The 18,627-nt window shown below is 35.8% G+C and overlaps 1 protein-coding gene across 1 annotated transcript in view; it reads left to right on the plus strand.

Moving 5' to 3' along the window:
- The window catches only part of Abca13 (ATP binding cassette subfamily A member 13), a 423,614-nt gene extending 405,452 nt beyond the window's left edge, over positions 1 to 18,162 (plus strand). Inside the window, exons 60-62 of the mRNA XM_048786593.1 lie at positions 14,337 to 14,442; positions 15,705 to 15,842; positions 16,509 to 18,162. Of these exons, the coding sequence (XP_048642550.1) occupies positions 14,337 to 14,442; positions 15,705 to 15,842; positions 16,509 to 16,604 (340 nt within the window). The 3' untranslated portion in view covers positions 16,605 to 18,162. The remainder of the gene's footprint in view (positions 1 to 14,336; positions 14,443 to 15,704; positions 15,843 to 16,508) is intronic.
- Positions 18,163 to 18,627: the final 465 nt, after the last annotated feature.

Raw genomic sequence — 18,627 nt, forward strand, 5'->3', positions numbered from 1 at the left:
ACATTTGGGGAAGTGCCGGTATATCACATATACACCAAGTACTTGTTGAGTGACTGCTTAACATGAATGATGACTGTCACATTCCTAGCACATGACAGACATTTGCTTGGTGACAATTCCTGCCAGGTTGCTATGGCTAGAGTGTAAAAGAGCAATAGGACTTGGCTACAGGGAGTATTTAGGATCTGTCCAGCTTGGTAAACATCTACTTCTACTAACCATAATTGACCCCTTCAGTAAGGACTTCTATTCATTCATCTCTAGACAGGATGGAGACTGCTTTCTCTCCAAATAGTCTGCATTATTCACTGTTATTTGCTGCTTTTAGAAGCAGGGCTCTCTGTATTTCTATATGCAGCATCTCCATTAACAGAAACTATCAGGTGTGTGATTCAGGCCTAATTGCTGCCATGGCCTTGGCAATATTTTGCTGCCACCTTCTCTGTTGGAAAGCCAGATTCTGCATGGATGCACCCTGGCCTGCCAGGAATTAATGTGCAACACAGACAGCAAAAATGTGCAGTCTGACACTCAACTGTACCCTACAGGATTATGATTTCTGATAAAATCTAAGCACAGAAAAACTCAGCAAAGTAAATGGATTCCTATTAGGTCACACATGCATTTCAGGTTTAAAATGAATCAGTTGGGATCTGGGAGATGTTACTTTGGATACAGGCAATCAAGGCTATAATTTATATGTGTGAAAATGCATGGGTCCTCGACATTTCTTTGTTTCTTAGTTTAAAAACATTTCACCAGTTTGTTTTTTGTTTTATTTTAATGAAGTCATGAAAAAACCAACCTGTGCATCCTCTAGAATTTGTTACAAAAATGTTGCAAAGTTCATAATTTACCCTCAAGCACAGCAGGTTTTCTGAAGATTAGCTGGCCCAGGCTAGGCATGGCTGGACTGTGGCTCGGCAGCCTTCTCTTATTCTCCTTCTGGGATCAGGGTCTGCAAGACTGAGGCACAAGAATTAACAGGCTAAGGGGCATAAAGTGTGGTTCATCGTACCTGCTCATATCCCTTCAGCCATATCATGTCATGGCTAGCTCTCCCAAGAAGAGTAGATAGGGGGTCACATCCAAGTGGAAAAGCACCCCATGGTTACATGTGAAGGGCATGGGTGTCAGAAGCAGTAAAGACTCAGGACCACATTTACAACCTACCAATCTCCAAAAATTTTATCTTTTTAAAAATCTTGGACGTGTTCTTTGTTTTTAATAGCTTTATTGTGATGTATTTCATAGGTTGTGTAATTCGCCTATGTAAAGTATATACTTTTGTGGTTTTTAATATATTGACAAATATGTACATCTGCCCCTGAAGTCAATTTTAGAACATTTTCACTACGTTAAAAGCAAATGCTGTCTCTTGGCTCTGATTCTTCTGTTTTCCCATTTCCTTCAGCCCCAAGCTAATGCAAATCTGTTTTCTGGCATTAGAGATTTGTCTCTTATTGACATTTCATATAAAAGGAATCATATGTATGTGATATTATGGGAATGACTGCTTTCATTAAACATGGTATTTTAAGGTGCATCCATATTTTAATATGGATCAGTATTTTGTCTTTTTTATGGATGAATAATACCTGTTTTATTTATCCTTGAGTGGACGTCTGACTATTGTGAATATTTCTGCTATTAACATTCTTGTACAACTTTTTGTGTGGATGTAGGTTTTTCATTTTCTTGAGTGTATAGCTGGAGTAAGCTTGCTGGGTCCTGGGGGGAGCCTATGAAGAGCTGCTAGAACATTCTTCAAATCAGCTGCATCATTCTTACATTTCCACCATCTGTGATTGAGTGCTCTAGCTTCTCTACATCCTTGCTATCACTTGTTTTTAATCTAAATTTTTAATTTAGCTATCCTAGTGGGTGTGACATGGGATTATAATGTGGTTTTGATTTGCATTTTTCTGACAACTAATGTTGAACATCTTTTTATGTGCGTGTGTATTACCATGTGTATAGTCCTTGATGAAATGATTATTCAGATACTTCATCATTTTTATATTGTGTTATTTATCTTTCTATTATTGAGTTTAATGACAATATAAATAGAATACAATTTATATGCTACATAAATAAGGCTAATAAAAATATAAATATACTTAAAATATAACTATAAATACATTGTTAGTTTATATTTTTATTTATATAAATATAGTTTTATGTTTATATTTATTTTAAATGTAGTATCCCTTATCAGATATGTTTCCATTCTGTGAGTTTTCTTTTCACATTTTAGATAGTGTCTTTTAAAGCGCAAATATTTTTAATTTTGATGAAACCTAGTTAATTTATATTTCTTTCCTGTGCATTTTTGATGTTATATTTGATAATCCTTTTCCAAATCCAAGGTCATGAAGATTTTCCCTTACATTTTCTTCTGAAAGTTTTATAGTTTTATCACTTCCCTTAGGTCTTTGATTAATTTTGAGCAATTTATTTATTTATTTTTTGTTGATTGCATGTAAGGTTCAGGCCAAACTTCATTCTTTTACACATGACTATTTAGTCTTCCCAGAAACATCTATTGAAAAAAATTATTTTTTCCCCATTGAATGGTCTTGGCACCCTTGCAAAATCCAATTGATCATAGACCCTAGGGTTTAATTCTGGACTTTTAGTTCTAACCTCTTGACCTACATGTGGCTCCTGTTTCCTGTACTACTCTGTCTTGAGCACTGTTGATTTGTAGTAAGATTTGAAATCAGGGGAATTCTCCAACTTTATTATTTTACAAATTGTTTTGGCCATTCTGGGTCCCTTGATGTTCCATATGAATTTTAAAATCAGCTTGTCAATTCCTATAACAAAGTCAGCAGGGATTCTTATAAGAATTGTATCTGTGGGTCAATTTGGAGAGCATGCCATCTCAATAATATTAAGTCTTCCAATTCATGAACCTGGGATGTTTGTTTGCTTAGATGATCTTTAATTTCTTTTGAAAAGTCTTTTTATTAATTTAGAGTATAAGTTGTATCCATTTCTTGTTAAATTTAATCCAAAATATTTTGTTTAATTTATGTTGCTAGAAAAAGAATATTTTTATCAATTTCTTTTTTTTTTTGGATTGTTCATTGAAAGTACATAAAAATACAGTTCATTTTTGAGTTTTAATTGTGTATGTTACAACCTTGCTGAATTTGCTATTAGTTTTAAGTTTTTTAGTGTATTCCTTGGGATTTTATATGTAGGCAATCATGTCATTGTGAGTAAAGTCAGTTTTATTTCCATTTTTGAGTCTGAATGACTTTTATTTATTTGTCTTTTTGTTGTTGTTTTCTGGCATAATTGCCCAAGTTAGAACATCTAGAACAAGGCTGAACAGAAGTTCTAAGAGTAGACATCCTACAAGAAGGTAGAGTCATCCACCCTTAGCTGTGTGTGGTGGGGGCATATTTCAAGACAACCAGGGAGTGTATGAAATCACAGAACTGAAAACTATTGTAGTATGTTTTCTATACACACATACACCTATGATCATGCTTAATTCATGGCAGGCACAGTAAGAGATTAACAACAATAACACTGATACCAAATAGTTCTAAGTTTATATTTATAATGCAAGTTATTTAAAACTAGCAAATTGTTTATTTCTGGCACCTTTCATTTAACTTTTTCCAGAGCACAGGAAGTGAAAACACAGCCTGGGGTGACAGTGGCGATACATAGCTGCATCCAGGTTTCCACCATGAAGTATGATGTGTCCTGTGGGGTTTTGTAGATGCCCTTAATGAGGATAAAGAAGTTTCCTCCTTTTCCTAGTTTGGTTATTGTTTTTATCATGGAAAGCTTTTTGATATTCTTAAACATGTGTGTGCCAGAGAACTGGTATTATTTCTTAAAACCTTTGGTAGAATTCAACAAAGCAACTATTTAGGATGGCTTGATTTTATACCATCAGTAGTCATGCCCCTTGTTTCTGGTTCTAGTAATTGGAGTCTCCTTTCTTCATCAATCAAGCTAAATATTTTCCAGTTTTGTTTTTGTAGCCATATTCTAGATATCCTTCCAGAACTCCATAGCCATATTTGATTTAATTGATTTTTCTCTATTGTTCTTATAATTCTTGTTCTCATTAGTCCCACTCTTTATTTTTCCCTTCATTCTCTTTGCTTTAGGTTTATTTTGCTTTTCTCTTTCGCATCTTTTAAGGTATAGGGTTAGGTAATTGTTTTCTGACATTTAATATCTTTTCTTATAAGCATTACTGCTATAAATGTTCCTCCAAGTACAATTTTAGCTGCATTCTATGATTTCAAACCTTGTGTTTTTATTTCCATTCATCTTAAAGCATCTTATAATTTCCTTGTGACTGCTTCTATTTGTTCTAGTAGAGCTCAGCTGTTAATATTCAGTGAGTCCTCAATTGTTTTCACCAGAGAAAACACTCTACAGATGAATCCAGTCAAATTCAAGCTCCTTTAAAGTGCTAGTTCCCAAGACCCACATTTGGGATTTATTTTGATTGCAGGAGGACTCCTCCCAGCTGTCTCCCTTGGTTCTCTCTGGCAAAGTTGACAGCCTCTGTCTCCAATGAACCTATTTATTTCCACTTAGTGGTCTTTAACTACATTCTCCACTGTTATTAAGAGCAACTTTATGCTTGAACTTTGCAGCATACCCTATGCAAATGCAGTCAATTCCTTTGGGAACACGTTAGGGATTATCTGTTTTATATCTGGTTTCTCTTTCAAGGCAAAATATCCAAACCACATCTCTGGGAGAAGGAAAGGGGGCAATGCCATGCTTCTTTAGGACATCCCCATACTGGGAGCTGAGTATGTATGTATTGGAGTGGGGAGGTGTGCAGCTTCAGATTTTCTCAGCTTGCTTTTTCCAGTATTCTCTCTTACCTAATTTAAGACTGTAGCTCATGAGGTGAAGCTGGGTGGACAAAGGGAAGTATCATCACCCCTGCTGCTCCAGCCCACTGGGTGGGAGGAAGGGAAGAGGGATTCCTGTGTTCTTGGATACACCAGTGTGGAGTTTCTATTTCTCTGAGCTGGGAGGTTGGAAGTCTTGTTTCAGATGCCACAGCCTGTTGCCATCTACTCAGTTTTAGTGGATTTAAAAAAAAAAAAAAAAAAAAAAAAAAAACATTTCTTTCTCTTGCTGTGTGTGAATGCTATGTAGATGTGGAATATGCCACAGTGAATTCTCCCTTATGTACAGCTCTAAAGCACCAATTAAAAAAAAAACTATAAAGGAATAGAAAGAAGACCAATACAATAGAGGAAGTGAGCCAGGGGAGGGAAGGGGGTGGGCAAAAAGAACCACTAGGGACTGAAGTGGAGCAAATTATATTCCATGCATGTATGATTATGTCAAAATGAACTGCAATTATAGTATAACTACAATGCACTAACATGCATGATAGTATAGTTACAATGTAATATATAATATATAGTATAACTATATACAATTGTATAATACACTGATAAAAACATTTAAAAAGATTATTTTTAACAGATTTTTAAATGCTCACTATTTTATAATGTTTACCAGTCTCCTGTGGGAATTGATCTGCAGAGTTCCTCACAAAGTTCTACTTGAAGTCTGGCCAATATCTGTTGAAAACATCTATTCATGTTCATTTCATGCTAGTTTTATACCTGCACCCAAAGAGACTGTGCTCAGGTCCATTGCTTCTGATACCACTTTAAATGTCTAGTTTCTAATGGCCCCTGCTTTTTTCTCATTATTATAAGCATTTATAGTTTATTACCTACCAAGGTACATTTGAAAGATTAAATGACATTGTTTAAGAAAAAGGACCAATCTTTTGAACATACTTTATCCAAGAAATCACTCCTACACAATTGTTTGTAAGGAGTTAGTTGCTTTTAGTTTACACATTCACACACCATAGTGTAGAAAAGCTGATTTTTTCCCTGTTGTAATTGCTCTAAATTTTAACTACTATTTGGAGGGATCCAGAATAATGATCCACTTAAATGATTTATTTTTCTACCTCAGCTATCACGAGAGAGTCTTTCCTGCACATGGTAGATTTAGGAAAACATGCCTGATTTCATGCCAGTAAGAGTCCAGGACTTGGCTAAAGGGCTCTGAGTTCCTGGTGTGCTGGTCTGTGTGTCTTGCTCTCTCTTCTTACCTGCGTGGTTCCACCTGAATGTGTACTGCCTGGCCCAGGGAGCCCTGCCAGTCAAATTATGCATCCGTAAATGCATTTTTCTAAATAATTCTGTGAATTTAGTAATTTTCTGGTGGCTTTGAATGTGGGTTGAAAGAAGGAAGAAATTGGCAAGCTCTGTATTTTCCATTCACCTGACCCCACCCTGATTCTTTGCTGCTTTCCTTTTAGCTTTCCTGGCTGCCCATATATAATTCTTGACCTGAGAGCTAGCTCAAATGTTCCTACCCCATTTAAGCCCAGAGCCTTTTAACCAGAGTGTAGCTTATCAAAATCTCTCCTCAACAACAGGAGTAAGGCTACTCCTTAAAGCCATTCTTTTCTGCTTAAACAAGTATGTATTTTTATTATTGCATTATTTTTTAAAATGGGTTTAAAATATAAATCATATTACATGGAATCTGACTTGAATCCATAAAGATTTTTGTGAAACCTCTGAAAGCCAAGTCAAAAAGTTTTAATCCAATCTTCCAGAAAGACCATGTCCTTACAAAAGCTTTACATGACGATGAAACAGAATAAAGTCTTTGCTTATTATGTGCCTGTTGCAGAACATGCCCCTCCCTCATGGAAATGCCTTGCAGAGCTTCCATCTCTGCACAGATGGCGGCTGAGCAGGTGTGCTGGCTTGGAAGGTTCCTCATTTCCATGATGGTGTTTTCCTTCTCAGCTCTCACTCATAAAGTACATTGAGCTTCTCCACGGGCAGCACTCATCAAGCTAGAAAGTGGATTGCCATGGTTTCTTCCATGGGGTGAATTCATAATGACATTCATGGGCTCAGAGAAGAAATCAGGAAGAGATTGACTACTTTAGATCCCATTGCCTCTCCAGAGTTACTGCAGTGTGAGAACAATAGTTTAGTGGCTGCTGTTCACATCTGATTTGAAAGGACTTGAGGTAACTAACAAGAAACACTTCCTATTCCTAAATCCTCTTCTCGTATTTGTGTCATCCAGAATGGAAGCCCACTCGGACCCCAGAAATGCCGTTGCCTTTGATGATCAGGCATTTGACTTGTTTACTTTAAGAAATTGTGCTGTTTCGTAGCATATTCACTGTGGGGCCTATGTTCTCTTACTAAGCTTCTGTGGGATTGTGCATGGATTCCTAAAGAATAAGACCACTGGAGCTCCTTTTGTTTGTTCTCAGATGGCTTAAGAGGCTTCCTGCAAAAGTGAGCCAGCTTGAGTCTTGAAATCATTTTTTTAGTACATTACGAACTCTCACTTTTATGCAAAAGGAGTGGTACAAATGCATGAGGCTCTGTTTTGCTATTGTTAACAGAAAATCACATGATCTATTTCAACAGTAAGGAAACTTGAGGAAATCCTCCACGTTCTGAGCAAATTTTGTCTGTTGTTAGTCAGGAGGGATATCATGGTGTCAGGATTTCAACTTCATGGATAATCATTATAGTTACATGCCAACTTTGTCTTTAAAAGTGAAAGCAAGAAAAATAGAAGAAATGCCTAGTTGTCAAGATGGGAAAATATAGAAAATCACCCTCGTAATATTGTCAGCTTTAAAAGGTATCTTTTGTCTATCTCGATTCTAGGGTATTTCTAAAATAAAGGAAAATGTTCAAAGACCACATACATACACAAAATATAAGAGACCAAGTGAATCTTACAGCTGTTGTGTGAAGACACAATGCTCTACTTGCTTGTGTGGTGGGTGGAAATGGAATGATGCTAGAGATGAGTACCTTCATTTCCTGTCCAGCTGACTTGACTGTTGCCCCATGATTTCAAATGGTCTATTTTGATTATTCTTAAAAAAAAAAAAAAAAAGAAAAAAAACAAGAGTATACATTTTGCTGCTCTTAAGAAAAAAAATATATTGTTCCCATTACACCAAACTCTGAACACAGAATTAAATCCACCCATTACTTTATCACATTTGAACTGGACACCCATAGCGGTGTCAGGGTCAGTGGCAGAAAAACCTCTGGGTCTCATCCTTCAGGATGATCAGGCATTTGACTTGTTTACTTTAAGAAATTGTGCTGTTTTGTAGCATATTCATTGTGGGGCCTGTGTTCTCTTACTAAGCCATAGCAGCTGGTGACTCAGAGGAGGCTGCACTCGCCTGGATACACAGGCAGCCACAACTCCAAGGCAGAGGCCTCCCATCCGGATTAGGGCCTTTCCCAACTGAGCACTGAACAAATGATCTGGATGGATGAGGAATGGAAGTCTGGTGTGGGTGGCATAAAGAATGATCTTGAATGTGAAGTCAGGGGGGAAGGTAGCAGTTAGGTCCCCAACAGCTTGAGGGTGGAGCTGAGGGGTTGAACTTTTGAGTCAAAGGCTTTCAGTCTTAAAGCTGTCATGACCTCCTGAGTTTGGAGAAGGTCTTTTGACTTTCCTGGTGACAGTGATTAAAACCCAAATTCTTAATTCTTACCTATGGCTGGGGATATCATTTAAGGATGAGACACTTCTGGCTACAAAGGAAAACCTTCATGAAGAGATGTATGTCAACATGGCTCAAGCTTTTTTTTTTTTTTTTGGTACAATGTAGCACGTCCATCCATATGATCTTGTCTGTGAATTCAGAAGCTTATTGAAGTTCTTTTCGAAGATGATTTCTTCCCCAAGAGGAATGCTGGTGCCAGCTGCCAAACACTTTTATTTCGTTTTCATTATTATTTGTTATTTGTCAGAGGCTTTTTATGTTAATACCTTGGATCTATAATCCTCCCAGTCACTCTTATTTGCATATACTATGATTAGTAACTTTTCCAAATTAAACTTACACAAAGTTGAAATTATAAAGGCAGCATTGATGAAGTCTTAAGGAGTGAGCATCAGTCATTCCCAACTCTGCCAGGTAATAAGCTGAGTGACAGTGAAAACCTTACCAACCTCTTTGGGTCCCAGAATTTTACATTTTATAAAGAGGAGCTGACATCTGCTGTGAGAAGCACACAGGTTGTTGCAGAGCATAAGATGAACTCACTTAATAAGATGATGAAATCATGGATGGTAATATAAAGAGGGCATGAGCATGAACCTTCAGATGAGAAATGCTACAGGCTATAGCTTTGAGTTCAGCTCATTAGCATTGGAATTGAGCCTCCCTCCATTACTTTTGAGTTGCTCGAACTGAGTAAGTTCTCTGACCTCATGAGATTCCATTTCATGTCTGAAAATAGAAATGAAGATAGTGACATCAAAATCCTGGAGGATTACATGGGATAACCTGGGCTTGATGCCTCACTCTCAGCAGATGCATGACAGAGCTCTTGTCCTCAGCTGTCTCTCCTGGGTCCTTCATCTATAGCAGCACAGTCCTCTCAGAGGACTGACATAACTATAAGGAAGTAGATAATACAGATATATACTAGCTATAGAGGCTCATATAATGTTTGCTTTATACCCAACATTCAGCCACCTTTCCTCAGTGTCACTTCTTTCTTTCACACCCCACATCCACCCAGAGACAAACAACTGTAATTTAGTTATTGAGGATGGATAATTGACATTTGGCATACTGCAGGGGTACTAGCCTGTGAGTGGATGTGATATGGTCAGGAAGGAAACTGGGGAATCACACTGATGTGATATGAAGCATCAGGCTCCCATATCTCCTGGGAGACACTGTTACATACATACTCAATGGGAGCTTATGTGAAACCTCTGAGGTCCTGTTACCTCTGTGCTCTATTCTCACTTGTGATGGATGGAGAAAGCCATTTATAAAGATATTTCACACTCAGATATTTATGTGGCACCACATATCAAGGTGTGTGTGTGTGTGTGTGTGTGTAGATTTCTTATGGTGCAGATGATGGGAATAAGTAGGTATATTGCAGACACCTAATAAAAATATTATGCACTTTAAAAAACATTAGCTTTTATGCCAAGAAGTTTTGAATTTGACTTTTAGAAATAATATAATGAAAGCTTCCTAAATAAATGATTTTAGAATCAGAAATTATAATGCTATTGTTGAGTATAGCACATCAACATGTCTGATTTCTTCTTTTCTGAACCATGTCCATTTCTTTTTTAATTTCTTATTTGTTTTAATTAGTTACACATGACAGTGGAATGCATTTATGCACTTTGATACATCATACATAGATGGAATATAATTTCTCATTTTTTTCAAGTGTACATGTTATAAAATCACATTGGTCATGTGATTTTATAACATGCACACATAAAGTATATACATAAAGTATATATACCTAAAGTAATAATGTCTGTTTCATTCTACTATCCTTCCTATCCCCACAACCTTTCCCCTCTCCTCCCTTCACTTCCCTCTATCTAATCTAAGGTTGTTCTGTTCTTCTCTAGTACCCCACCCCCGTTATTGTGAATTAGCATCCGCATATTAGAGAAAGCATTTAGCTTTAGTTTTTTGAGGATTGGCTTACTTCATGTAGCATGATATTCTTCAACTCCGTCCATTTACCAGCAAATGCCATAATTTCAGTCTTCTTTAAAGCTGAATAATATTCCATTGGATATATTATATACATTATATTTATATTATATACAATAAATATATAATTATATATAATATATACTATATTATATAATATATAATTATTATATACATAATATATAAATATATATTATATATAATGCATATAATAATTATAATATATATGATATAATATTGTGTACTATATATTATATATATCACATTTTCTTTATCCATTCATTTATTGAATGACACGTAGGTTGGTTCCATAGTTTAGCTATTGTGAATTGAGCTGCTATGAACATTAATATCACTGCACCACTGTAGTATACTGATTGTATGTGTTCCTTATTTTAGAATTCAGAAGAGGGTAAAGAGATAATCAGCAGTCATACTGACATTCCTCTTTTCTAGATAGCATCCTAGAATTTCATTTGAGTCTGAATTTTTAGGCATACATTTATATACCTGGAATGATACTGAGTCAGTAATTTTCTGTTTTGAACTTTATACTTAATATAACATGATAGACATTTTTATCGTCACCACAAATTCTTTGTAGAGATATTTTTAATGGTTGAGGCTGACATAAACATATTTATCAGTAATCTTTGATTTCTGATTTTGGGGGGAAGTATATTAGTAACTAGAGTTTTAAGCCAAGGAATATAAAGCTTCACTGATTCCTGATATAACTAGACAATTGATTTTTCAAGAATGTCATTTCAGCTGCATTATCAGCTCCTATCACTGTGCTTTTGAAGTGTCTGGCTTTTAAAATACGTGTGTGTGTGTGTGTGTGTGTGTGTGTCTGATATTATGCTTCTATGTTCTCAGGCTTCTATTTCAGCCTTTATTATATATAGTACAAGTAATGCTTCTGATATCAAATCATTGTATCATGAAAATTTGTAGATTTTTCCCCTTAAGCACCTTTATCTGCAGTTATTGCTATTTATTTACCTTTATTTAAGCACTGACTGTGCAACTAATGTAGACAAATTGAAACATTAGATCAATGAGTGAATACATCAACAGATGACTCATTGTCTACTTTGACAGCTTTTACTCTGGAAAAGTACAGGAATCAAATTCTTCAGGGAATTTAGATCATTGACATGAATATGTAGGTTGTAGGCAGAAATAAAACTGATATAAATTAGATACTTGCATCATAAATGAATTTAATAGTCTACAAAGATTACCTTAATGGTTGAATATGCCATGGTTTTATGATTTGATGTCCAAAAGTCCTGTCAACTGTTCTGGAGAAATCCTGAGAAATTTTCAACCTATTTCAGGAATATTTTCTCTTGGTTTCCTTTTTTTTCTTAAGAACTGTGTTATTTTTGTGTAATTTGGATTCTCGATAGTAAAGACTGAAGTGTTATAGTTCACATGAAACAGTTTTGAAGGAATTTTAAATATTATGCATATATGATTATAGAGAATGTTAGAGAATTATTGGGATTTTGCATTAATTTTTCAAAATACATTAAAAAATACACCCATAGGGCCACACAACTACTAGTACTATTACTTCTTCCTCTCTCTCTTTGTCTCTACCTGCCTCTCTCTCTCTTTCTTTCTCAGTTCTGGGGCTTGAACCCAGGGCCTTTCACATGCTAGGTGGGAGCTCTACCACTGAGCTACATCCCCAACCCCTACAATTTCTATTAATGGTGAAAAAGAATATGAGTGACTCTCACACTATTGTATTACATGTGGAGCTTCCAACTCATGTTCTATCGTTTCATCTGCTTTCATCAAAATCTCCCAAATGCATTGTGTGCTTCTTCACACCAAATAGAGTGTGCTTCTGTTTTGGCAATTTCCTGCCCAGAAACTAAATATTAAAACTTATTTATTTACATATTTATGCAGTGCCAAATGACCTTCCAAATGATTCACAAGGATTAATTCCTTCTGTCCTCTAACAACCTTGTCAGGTAGCTACTATTACTAGCTTCATTTTTTAGCTGAGGTTACTCAGGTTAGAAAGTTTCCCTGACTTTCTAGGGTCACAAATTTTTCATGTGGTGGAGCTGCATTTAAACACAGGCTCCTGTGATCCAGCATCCACAGTGCAGATTCTATATTACATCTCATTATCAAGATATTAAGAATCACAAGATCAGAAACACATCTCCAGCCACAAACACTCCACCCTGGAGTCAATGTTTTACCCAGACACACCATAGTACCCTCCAAGGAGGAGTTGCAAAGCTCCAGTAACTCAGCACTTCATCTTGGGAAGCCCCTTCCTTATATGAAGCACTGAAATATAAACCCACTGTAGAGGCTTTGGAGAAGACGAACAGGATGATCCGTGTTAATTAGCAGCACAGCCTCTGACACTATAGAGCAAAAGAGGAATGGCCACTGAGCACACATCTCATGTACTTGACACAGTTTATTGGCCTCTAAACATTCCTGGAGATGGATAAATAGATGTGTTAGGCAGAGGCATTTCTATAGTCTTTCATGTATATTTGTCAATGTTCTCAAAAATCTCTCAGCCATTTGTAGACTACAGACCATAATTTTAAAGGTTGGAGATTGTACAGACCTCAGGGGATGATGTCTGACAGCATGAAATCAAGATATAAAAAAGGAAAATAGAACCCAGGTAAGGAGCTCTGAGGTTGCTCTTAAGGGTGATCCATTGTCAGTTCCCCACACTGTCTGGGGAATTTGATTTCACTACATAGACTTAAAAAAAATGATAAAACCATATTAAGTGCATGTGGTCAACCTTACTTAGGGAAACTTTATGTAAATGCAATATATTTCCCCAGCAATGTTATATAAGTAAATGGTTATTGTAAGATTTGGGGCAAGCCATTTTTTTCATTCATTCATTCACCAAATGAATATCTGTCAGTGCTAGGTATTGTGCTAGGCAGTAAGTGCTAGTACTGTGTCTGATACTTGAAATTAATGTATCAGTGAACAAAACAAAAAAGTTAAGTCATAATAGTTCTTTCAAGTACTTGTTTATTGAAGAAATCTTTATTCTGATGCTACAATGTGCCCAACATGGTTCTAGGAATCTGGGATGAGGCAGTAGAATAACACAAAAAGATTTTGAAAGCCCTTTACGTTCTTAGAGACCACTATTTGAGATCACTCCAGGTATGACTATAACCTTGGGTTATTGCTCAGGCACTAGTGGAAATACCATCCTTAGCTCTGCAATGTTAGGATCAGTGCCTGGGTTGAAATTCTATTGGGAGAATTCTTTTACATAACAGACAAAAAAGTGCCTGGATAAATTACTTATGCATTCCCTTTCATCTTCTCTCAGCCACGTTCTAATCATTACAGACCTTGAAGCAATAAGGCCAGCAATAATGCTTCTCAGGGCTAGTTCCCAGCCCAGCCTCTGACATCCTCTAACTCAGCACTTTGCTTTCATGGTTTGCATTTTCACCTTCCCTCTTTATTGAGTAGGGGTTGATTCCAGGACTTACTGATTTTTTTTTTTTTTAAAGTTAAATCAGTGTCTGTGTCAATATAAATGGATGACAGTAAATGTGGAACTGGCTTACAATTAATTGATCTATATTAAATTTTTGAGAATCCAAAGTATATCAACCATTTGGAAGAGTGTCTTTCTTTTTCTAACTCTCTATGAAAATGAACTTTGAATTTCCCCATCCTAGGTCAATGTAGAATATATATGTCTAATAATAATCATATTTTAATTTTATTCAACTCTCAGGTTTGGCGATGGTTACACTGTCAATGTTTGGCTGTGTGAGGAAGCAAATCAACCAAGCACTATTTCTGATTGCTTAAAGCTCCATTTTCCAGGAATTCAGTTTAAGGTAGGACTAATATTCTGCATTGTCTTTGTTTTTATCTGAAAACACATTCGAAATGCATTTGTATTTTTTCTGTTTTTATTCTACACTGTCATGATAAACTTACTCCCTGTTATCTTGGCCTCATGTGAATATTGTCCATGCTTTACTACCCAAAGTAGCATGGATAAGCTTATACTGCCTGGCCACTCTGAGGAGTAACACCTGCTTGGTCTCTTGCTGGATTTCACAGAGAAGATTAAAATTATATATTTATATTTACCCCTCTAACCAGTGGGCACAACTCTATTGCATAGTTTATTTTGTTCAGGTTTGAAGGTAGCAAAAATTAATTTCTTCCCTATATTTGCTGTAGATTTATATCTGTCGTGATTTTAGTATTATTTCATAAGAAGAACCCCGTGGTTGAGATCATAATCTTCTTTTAATTTGATATAATTAAGTGTGGTCCCCTGGACCATCAGCATTTTCAATACCTGGGAACTATTTAGGTATGCAGAATCTCAGGTTCCAACCTACTGAATCTGAATCTGAATCTGCATTTTAAACAGGTGACCAGATGATTTTTATGCACATTAAATTTTTAGAAATACTGTCTACAATTCTTTTGGAAAACTGTAATCCTAAGTTATCATCACTTCTAACATGTCCATAAAATATAAGTCTTACCTACTTATTCCAACAACAAGCATTTGGTGGAAGGAAGAAGTCTGCTGTGTAAAACATTACCATTCATGCTCTAGTACCACTCTGAACAGCCCTATAATATAGCTGTCACAGCCTCCCTTGGCATACATGAAAACGGGATCAGAGTGGTTAGATATCAAGCCAAGAGTTGCTCAGCTAGTGGAGAGGGCCTCTGAGAGCTAATAAGCACATGTCCTGAAGTGAAGTTCAGGGCACTTCCAGATACCTCTATTATGCCACATTAACTTCTTACTTCTGTAATATCTGTAGGCAACTTTTGACTCTTTAAAGAGGTCCTTCCTGTGCTTATGGCAAAGTGAGGGTCAAAGCAGGGGCAGAACAGCAATTCAACCCAAGTGAATGACATTTATCAAATATGCCTCCTGGTAAATTGTCATCAATAAATATTCATTAGAAGCTCACAAAAGTGAAGCTAACTAGCTCATTCGTACTGATGTGTGTGACTTGATTAAAAAATAAAAAAACATATCTGAGTGTAGTTGGAGATTCAATGCAATGTAATCAATTTTGTTTAATGATTGCCCATCATATGACACTTTCTAATTTTTGGATCTTAGGGACAGCGCCTTAATTTATTGGAGTATCATGTGCCAAAAAGACGGGGATGCTTGGCTGATTTGTTCAAAGTTCTAGAGGACAATAAGACCTTCTTGAACATCAAGCATTATTCTATTAATCAGACCACTCTGGACCAGGTATAGTACCTTGAATGAGTCAGCAAGTTGCATTTTGATATGCTCATCAGGCATACCACATCTAGGAAATTTAAAAATTTTGTCAGATTACTTCTCCAGCTCAACATTTCTTTTAATTAACCTTGTTCACTCTTACAAAATTCTAATAAAGATAGTGAGCATTAGAAGCTTTGTTTTCCATGGGCCCCCCACTCAAGGTGTACATTCCTAGGACTTTAATCTGTTTATAATTACAAATGACATGCAGTAAGTCAAATCATAAACTATTAACCTTCCCTTCCCCACTTTACCCAGTCTCTAAAAGATTAATTGGACCCTACTATAACTGAATGATAACTAACAAAAGGGAAACAAAAAGTGCTTGGTTGACTAAGAGTGCTAGAAATGTAAAACTATATCACAACTTCTTTCTGAAACCATACTTAAGGTATTGAGAATTTCCATGTAATTCATTAAGCACCCAGAAATATTTATCATTCCCAAAATTGAATCCTGAATGGATTTGTATGTTTAGGGTGATGAAGGAGAGGATGGCATGGCTATCTGATTGAGAGATTTGGGGGCTGTTTTGGCAGTATTCTGAGACATTCTCTCCCCTTCTGATAGTTGAAATCCAGAGACAGACTGTACTTACAAATAAGCAATTATTTTCATTATTTTTTTCAGGTATTTATTAATTTTGCTACTGAACAGCAACGGACTCCACACTCTACTCTTGATCTTTCCACTGACTGTCACCGCCCGTATCATCTCTCTATTTAACCAAAAAGGAATAATCCCTTGACTTTCATTATAATTAATATTCAAAGATCAAACACACATGCACAGCTGAGGGCTGAAAGACATGCTCCAGGCAGTCAAGTTATTCTCTCTGTCACTGTCTATTTGGAAACTCTCTGTTTATTAATAATCGGCAAACTGAAAGGTCACTTTTTCCATAGACTTTTGGGTTGATTCCTCCAACACATTTACTTTTCCCACATCGGGTGGCCACCAGCTTCTTTGTGACAAAGGCAGGGATGAATTAACAGAGTCCAAGCTGAGACACTCTGGGGCTTAAAGGCCGTCCCTGACTGTCCATGCCAAATGTCTCATTTTTCTCTTAAGGAAATTGTGTCTTTCCCCCCAAACACCATTGGGGGGAAAAATTCCTAGCTTATTTATATAGGAAATAGTATCAAGGACTGTCTTTTGATCGATGTGGTTACATATTTTAAAATCAAAACTAAATGATTTAAATGCAAACTTTTCCTAAAGCTGTATGGTATATGGCATAAGATGATAAAATTGCCCATTATTTTTATATAAAATATGCTTTAGAAATAGGAGTTGCAGAGCATTTTTGGTGAACCAATAAGCAAAATTAAAGAAATCAAATTAGTTGCTCTGTGTCATTTATAACAGTTTTACCAGATTGTAATTATATAGAGATATAACAAGAAATAGAATTTGGAAGAATTATTTCTTTGTTATTCTAAGCCAATGATGTTTTCAAAGGGTGGTAGTTCCCATATTAGGTGCATTGGCTTACTCTGGGAGCATTGTAATTCTCAGGCCCAATTTCAGAGCTGATGAACCTCAAACCCTGGGCCTGGAGCCCAGCAATCTGAGTTTGAACAAAGATATCCCACTTTGAGAACAAAGGAGATGTCTTGTTTCTTTTTAATTATAAAGGTAAAGTCAATACAGGAAGTAGTAATTCAATATTGGTTTTAAAATATATTTTAAATATTTTTTAAAAGATATGTCATTCTCAGAATTTTTATCCTCAAGATGTGGCTTTCAAAACCTCTATTAATATGAAAATTTATGTTATACTTAGTAAAGTATATAAAATCAATATATCTGCTACTGAAAATGTTTCCAAGTGAGATATTTTTGAACATTTCTCTAACATCATTTTTCTAAAACCTCAGTGAAAGACCACATTAATTTTATTATAAAATTTGACCCTATCCGGCACTATCATTGAGTACTAGTAGCTTGTGATAGAAGAAAAAGACATTGTGGCATTTGTTTACTACAGCGAGATTTAATTAAGTTTGTCTTTCCTGAATATTATTTTGTACTAGACATAATTTTGAATGGTAAGGATTAAGCCAATCATGTGTAGCTTTGATGTAACTGATTTTTATTCTCATGTATCACATGAATTATGCTCTCTTAAAAGAGTTACAGTTAAGATTTTATGATTTTTTTCCCTCCAATTCTAACATAGTCTCATTGTCAAAATGGATGATGTAATCTCTTTTTGTTGTTGAATCAATAAATACCAATTTGTGAAACACGGATATATTTATACTGCAGTGAATAAATGAGGTGTGCTGTAATTTAGCCTGGTTCTTGGAATGTAATTGTGTTTTTGCCAATATATTTCCTTGCATCTTTATTTGTGTCTTTAGGGATCCAATTTAATTCAGGTAAGAAGAAAATGGAACTACTCCAGATCTTTTAAAGTTTGAAAGGTTAAAATTTAATTGAGTTTTTCTCTGCTATGTTCTGCTCTTAGGGGTTCTTTTCTGGTCTTTGAACTGCTGTATTCTTGCAGTTTATGCTTCAAGGTATGCTTTTGAACAATAAACAGGAAGAAAAAGAAACCCAACATGCTAAAACTCCACATCCCAGAAGACTGGACACAAAGGTCAAATCTTATGCTAATGTTGAAAATGTCATTGCATTCATAAGTCATACAGATATTTTATGCCTTTGGAGTTAAACATTTGTCTTAAGACCTTTGGGCTGAAGGTCATACAACTGAGACTTTTTTTTTAAACAAACTATTTTC

This window comes from Marmota marmota, unplaced genomic scaffold (assembly GCF_001458135.2).
Source record: "Marmota marmota marmota unplaced genomic scaffold, marMar, whole genome shotgun sequence".
Classification (NCBI taxonomy): domain Eukaryota; kingdom Metazoa; phylum Chordata; class Mammalia; order Rodentia; family Sciuridae; genus Marmota; species Marmota marmota.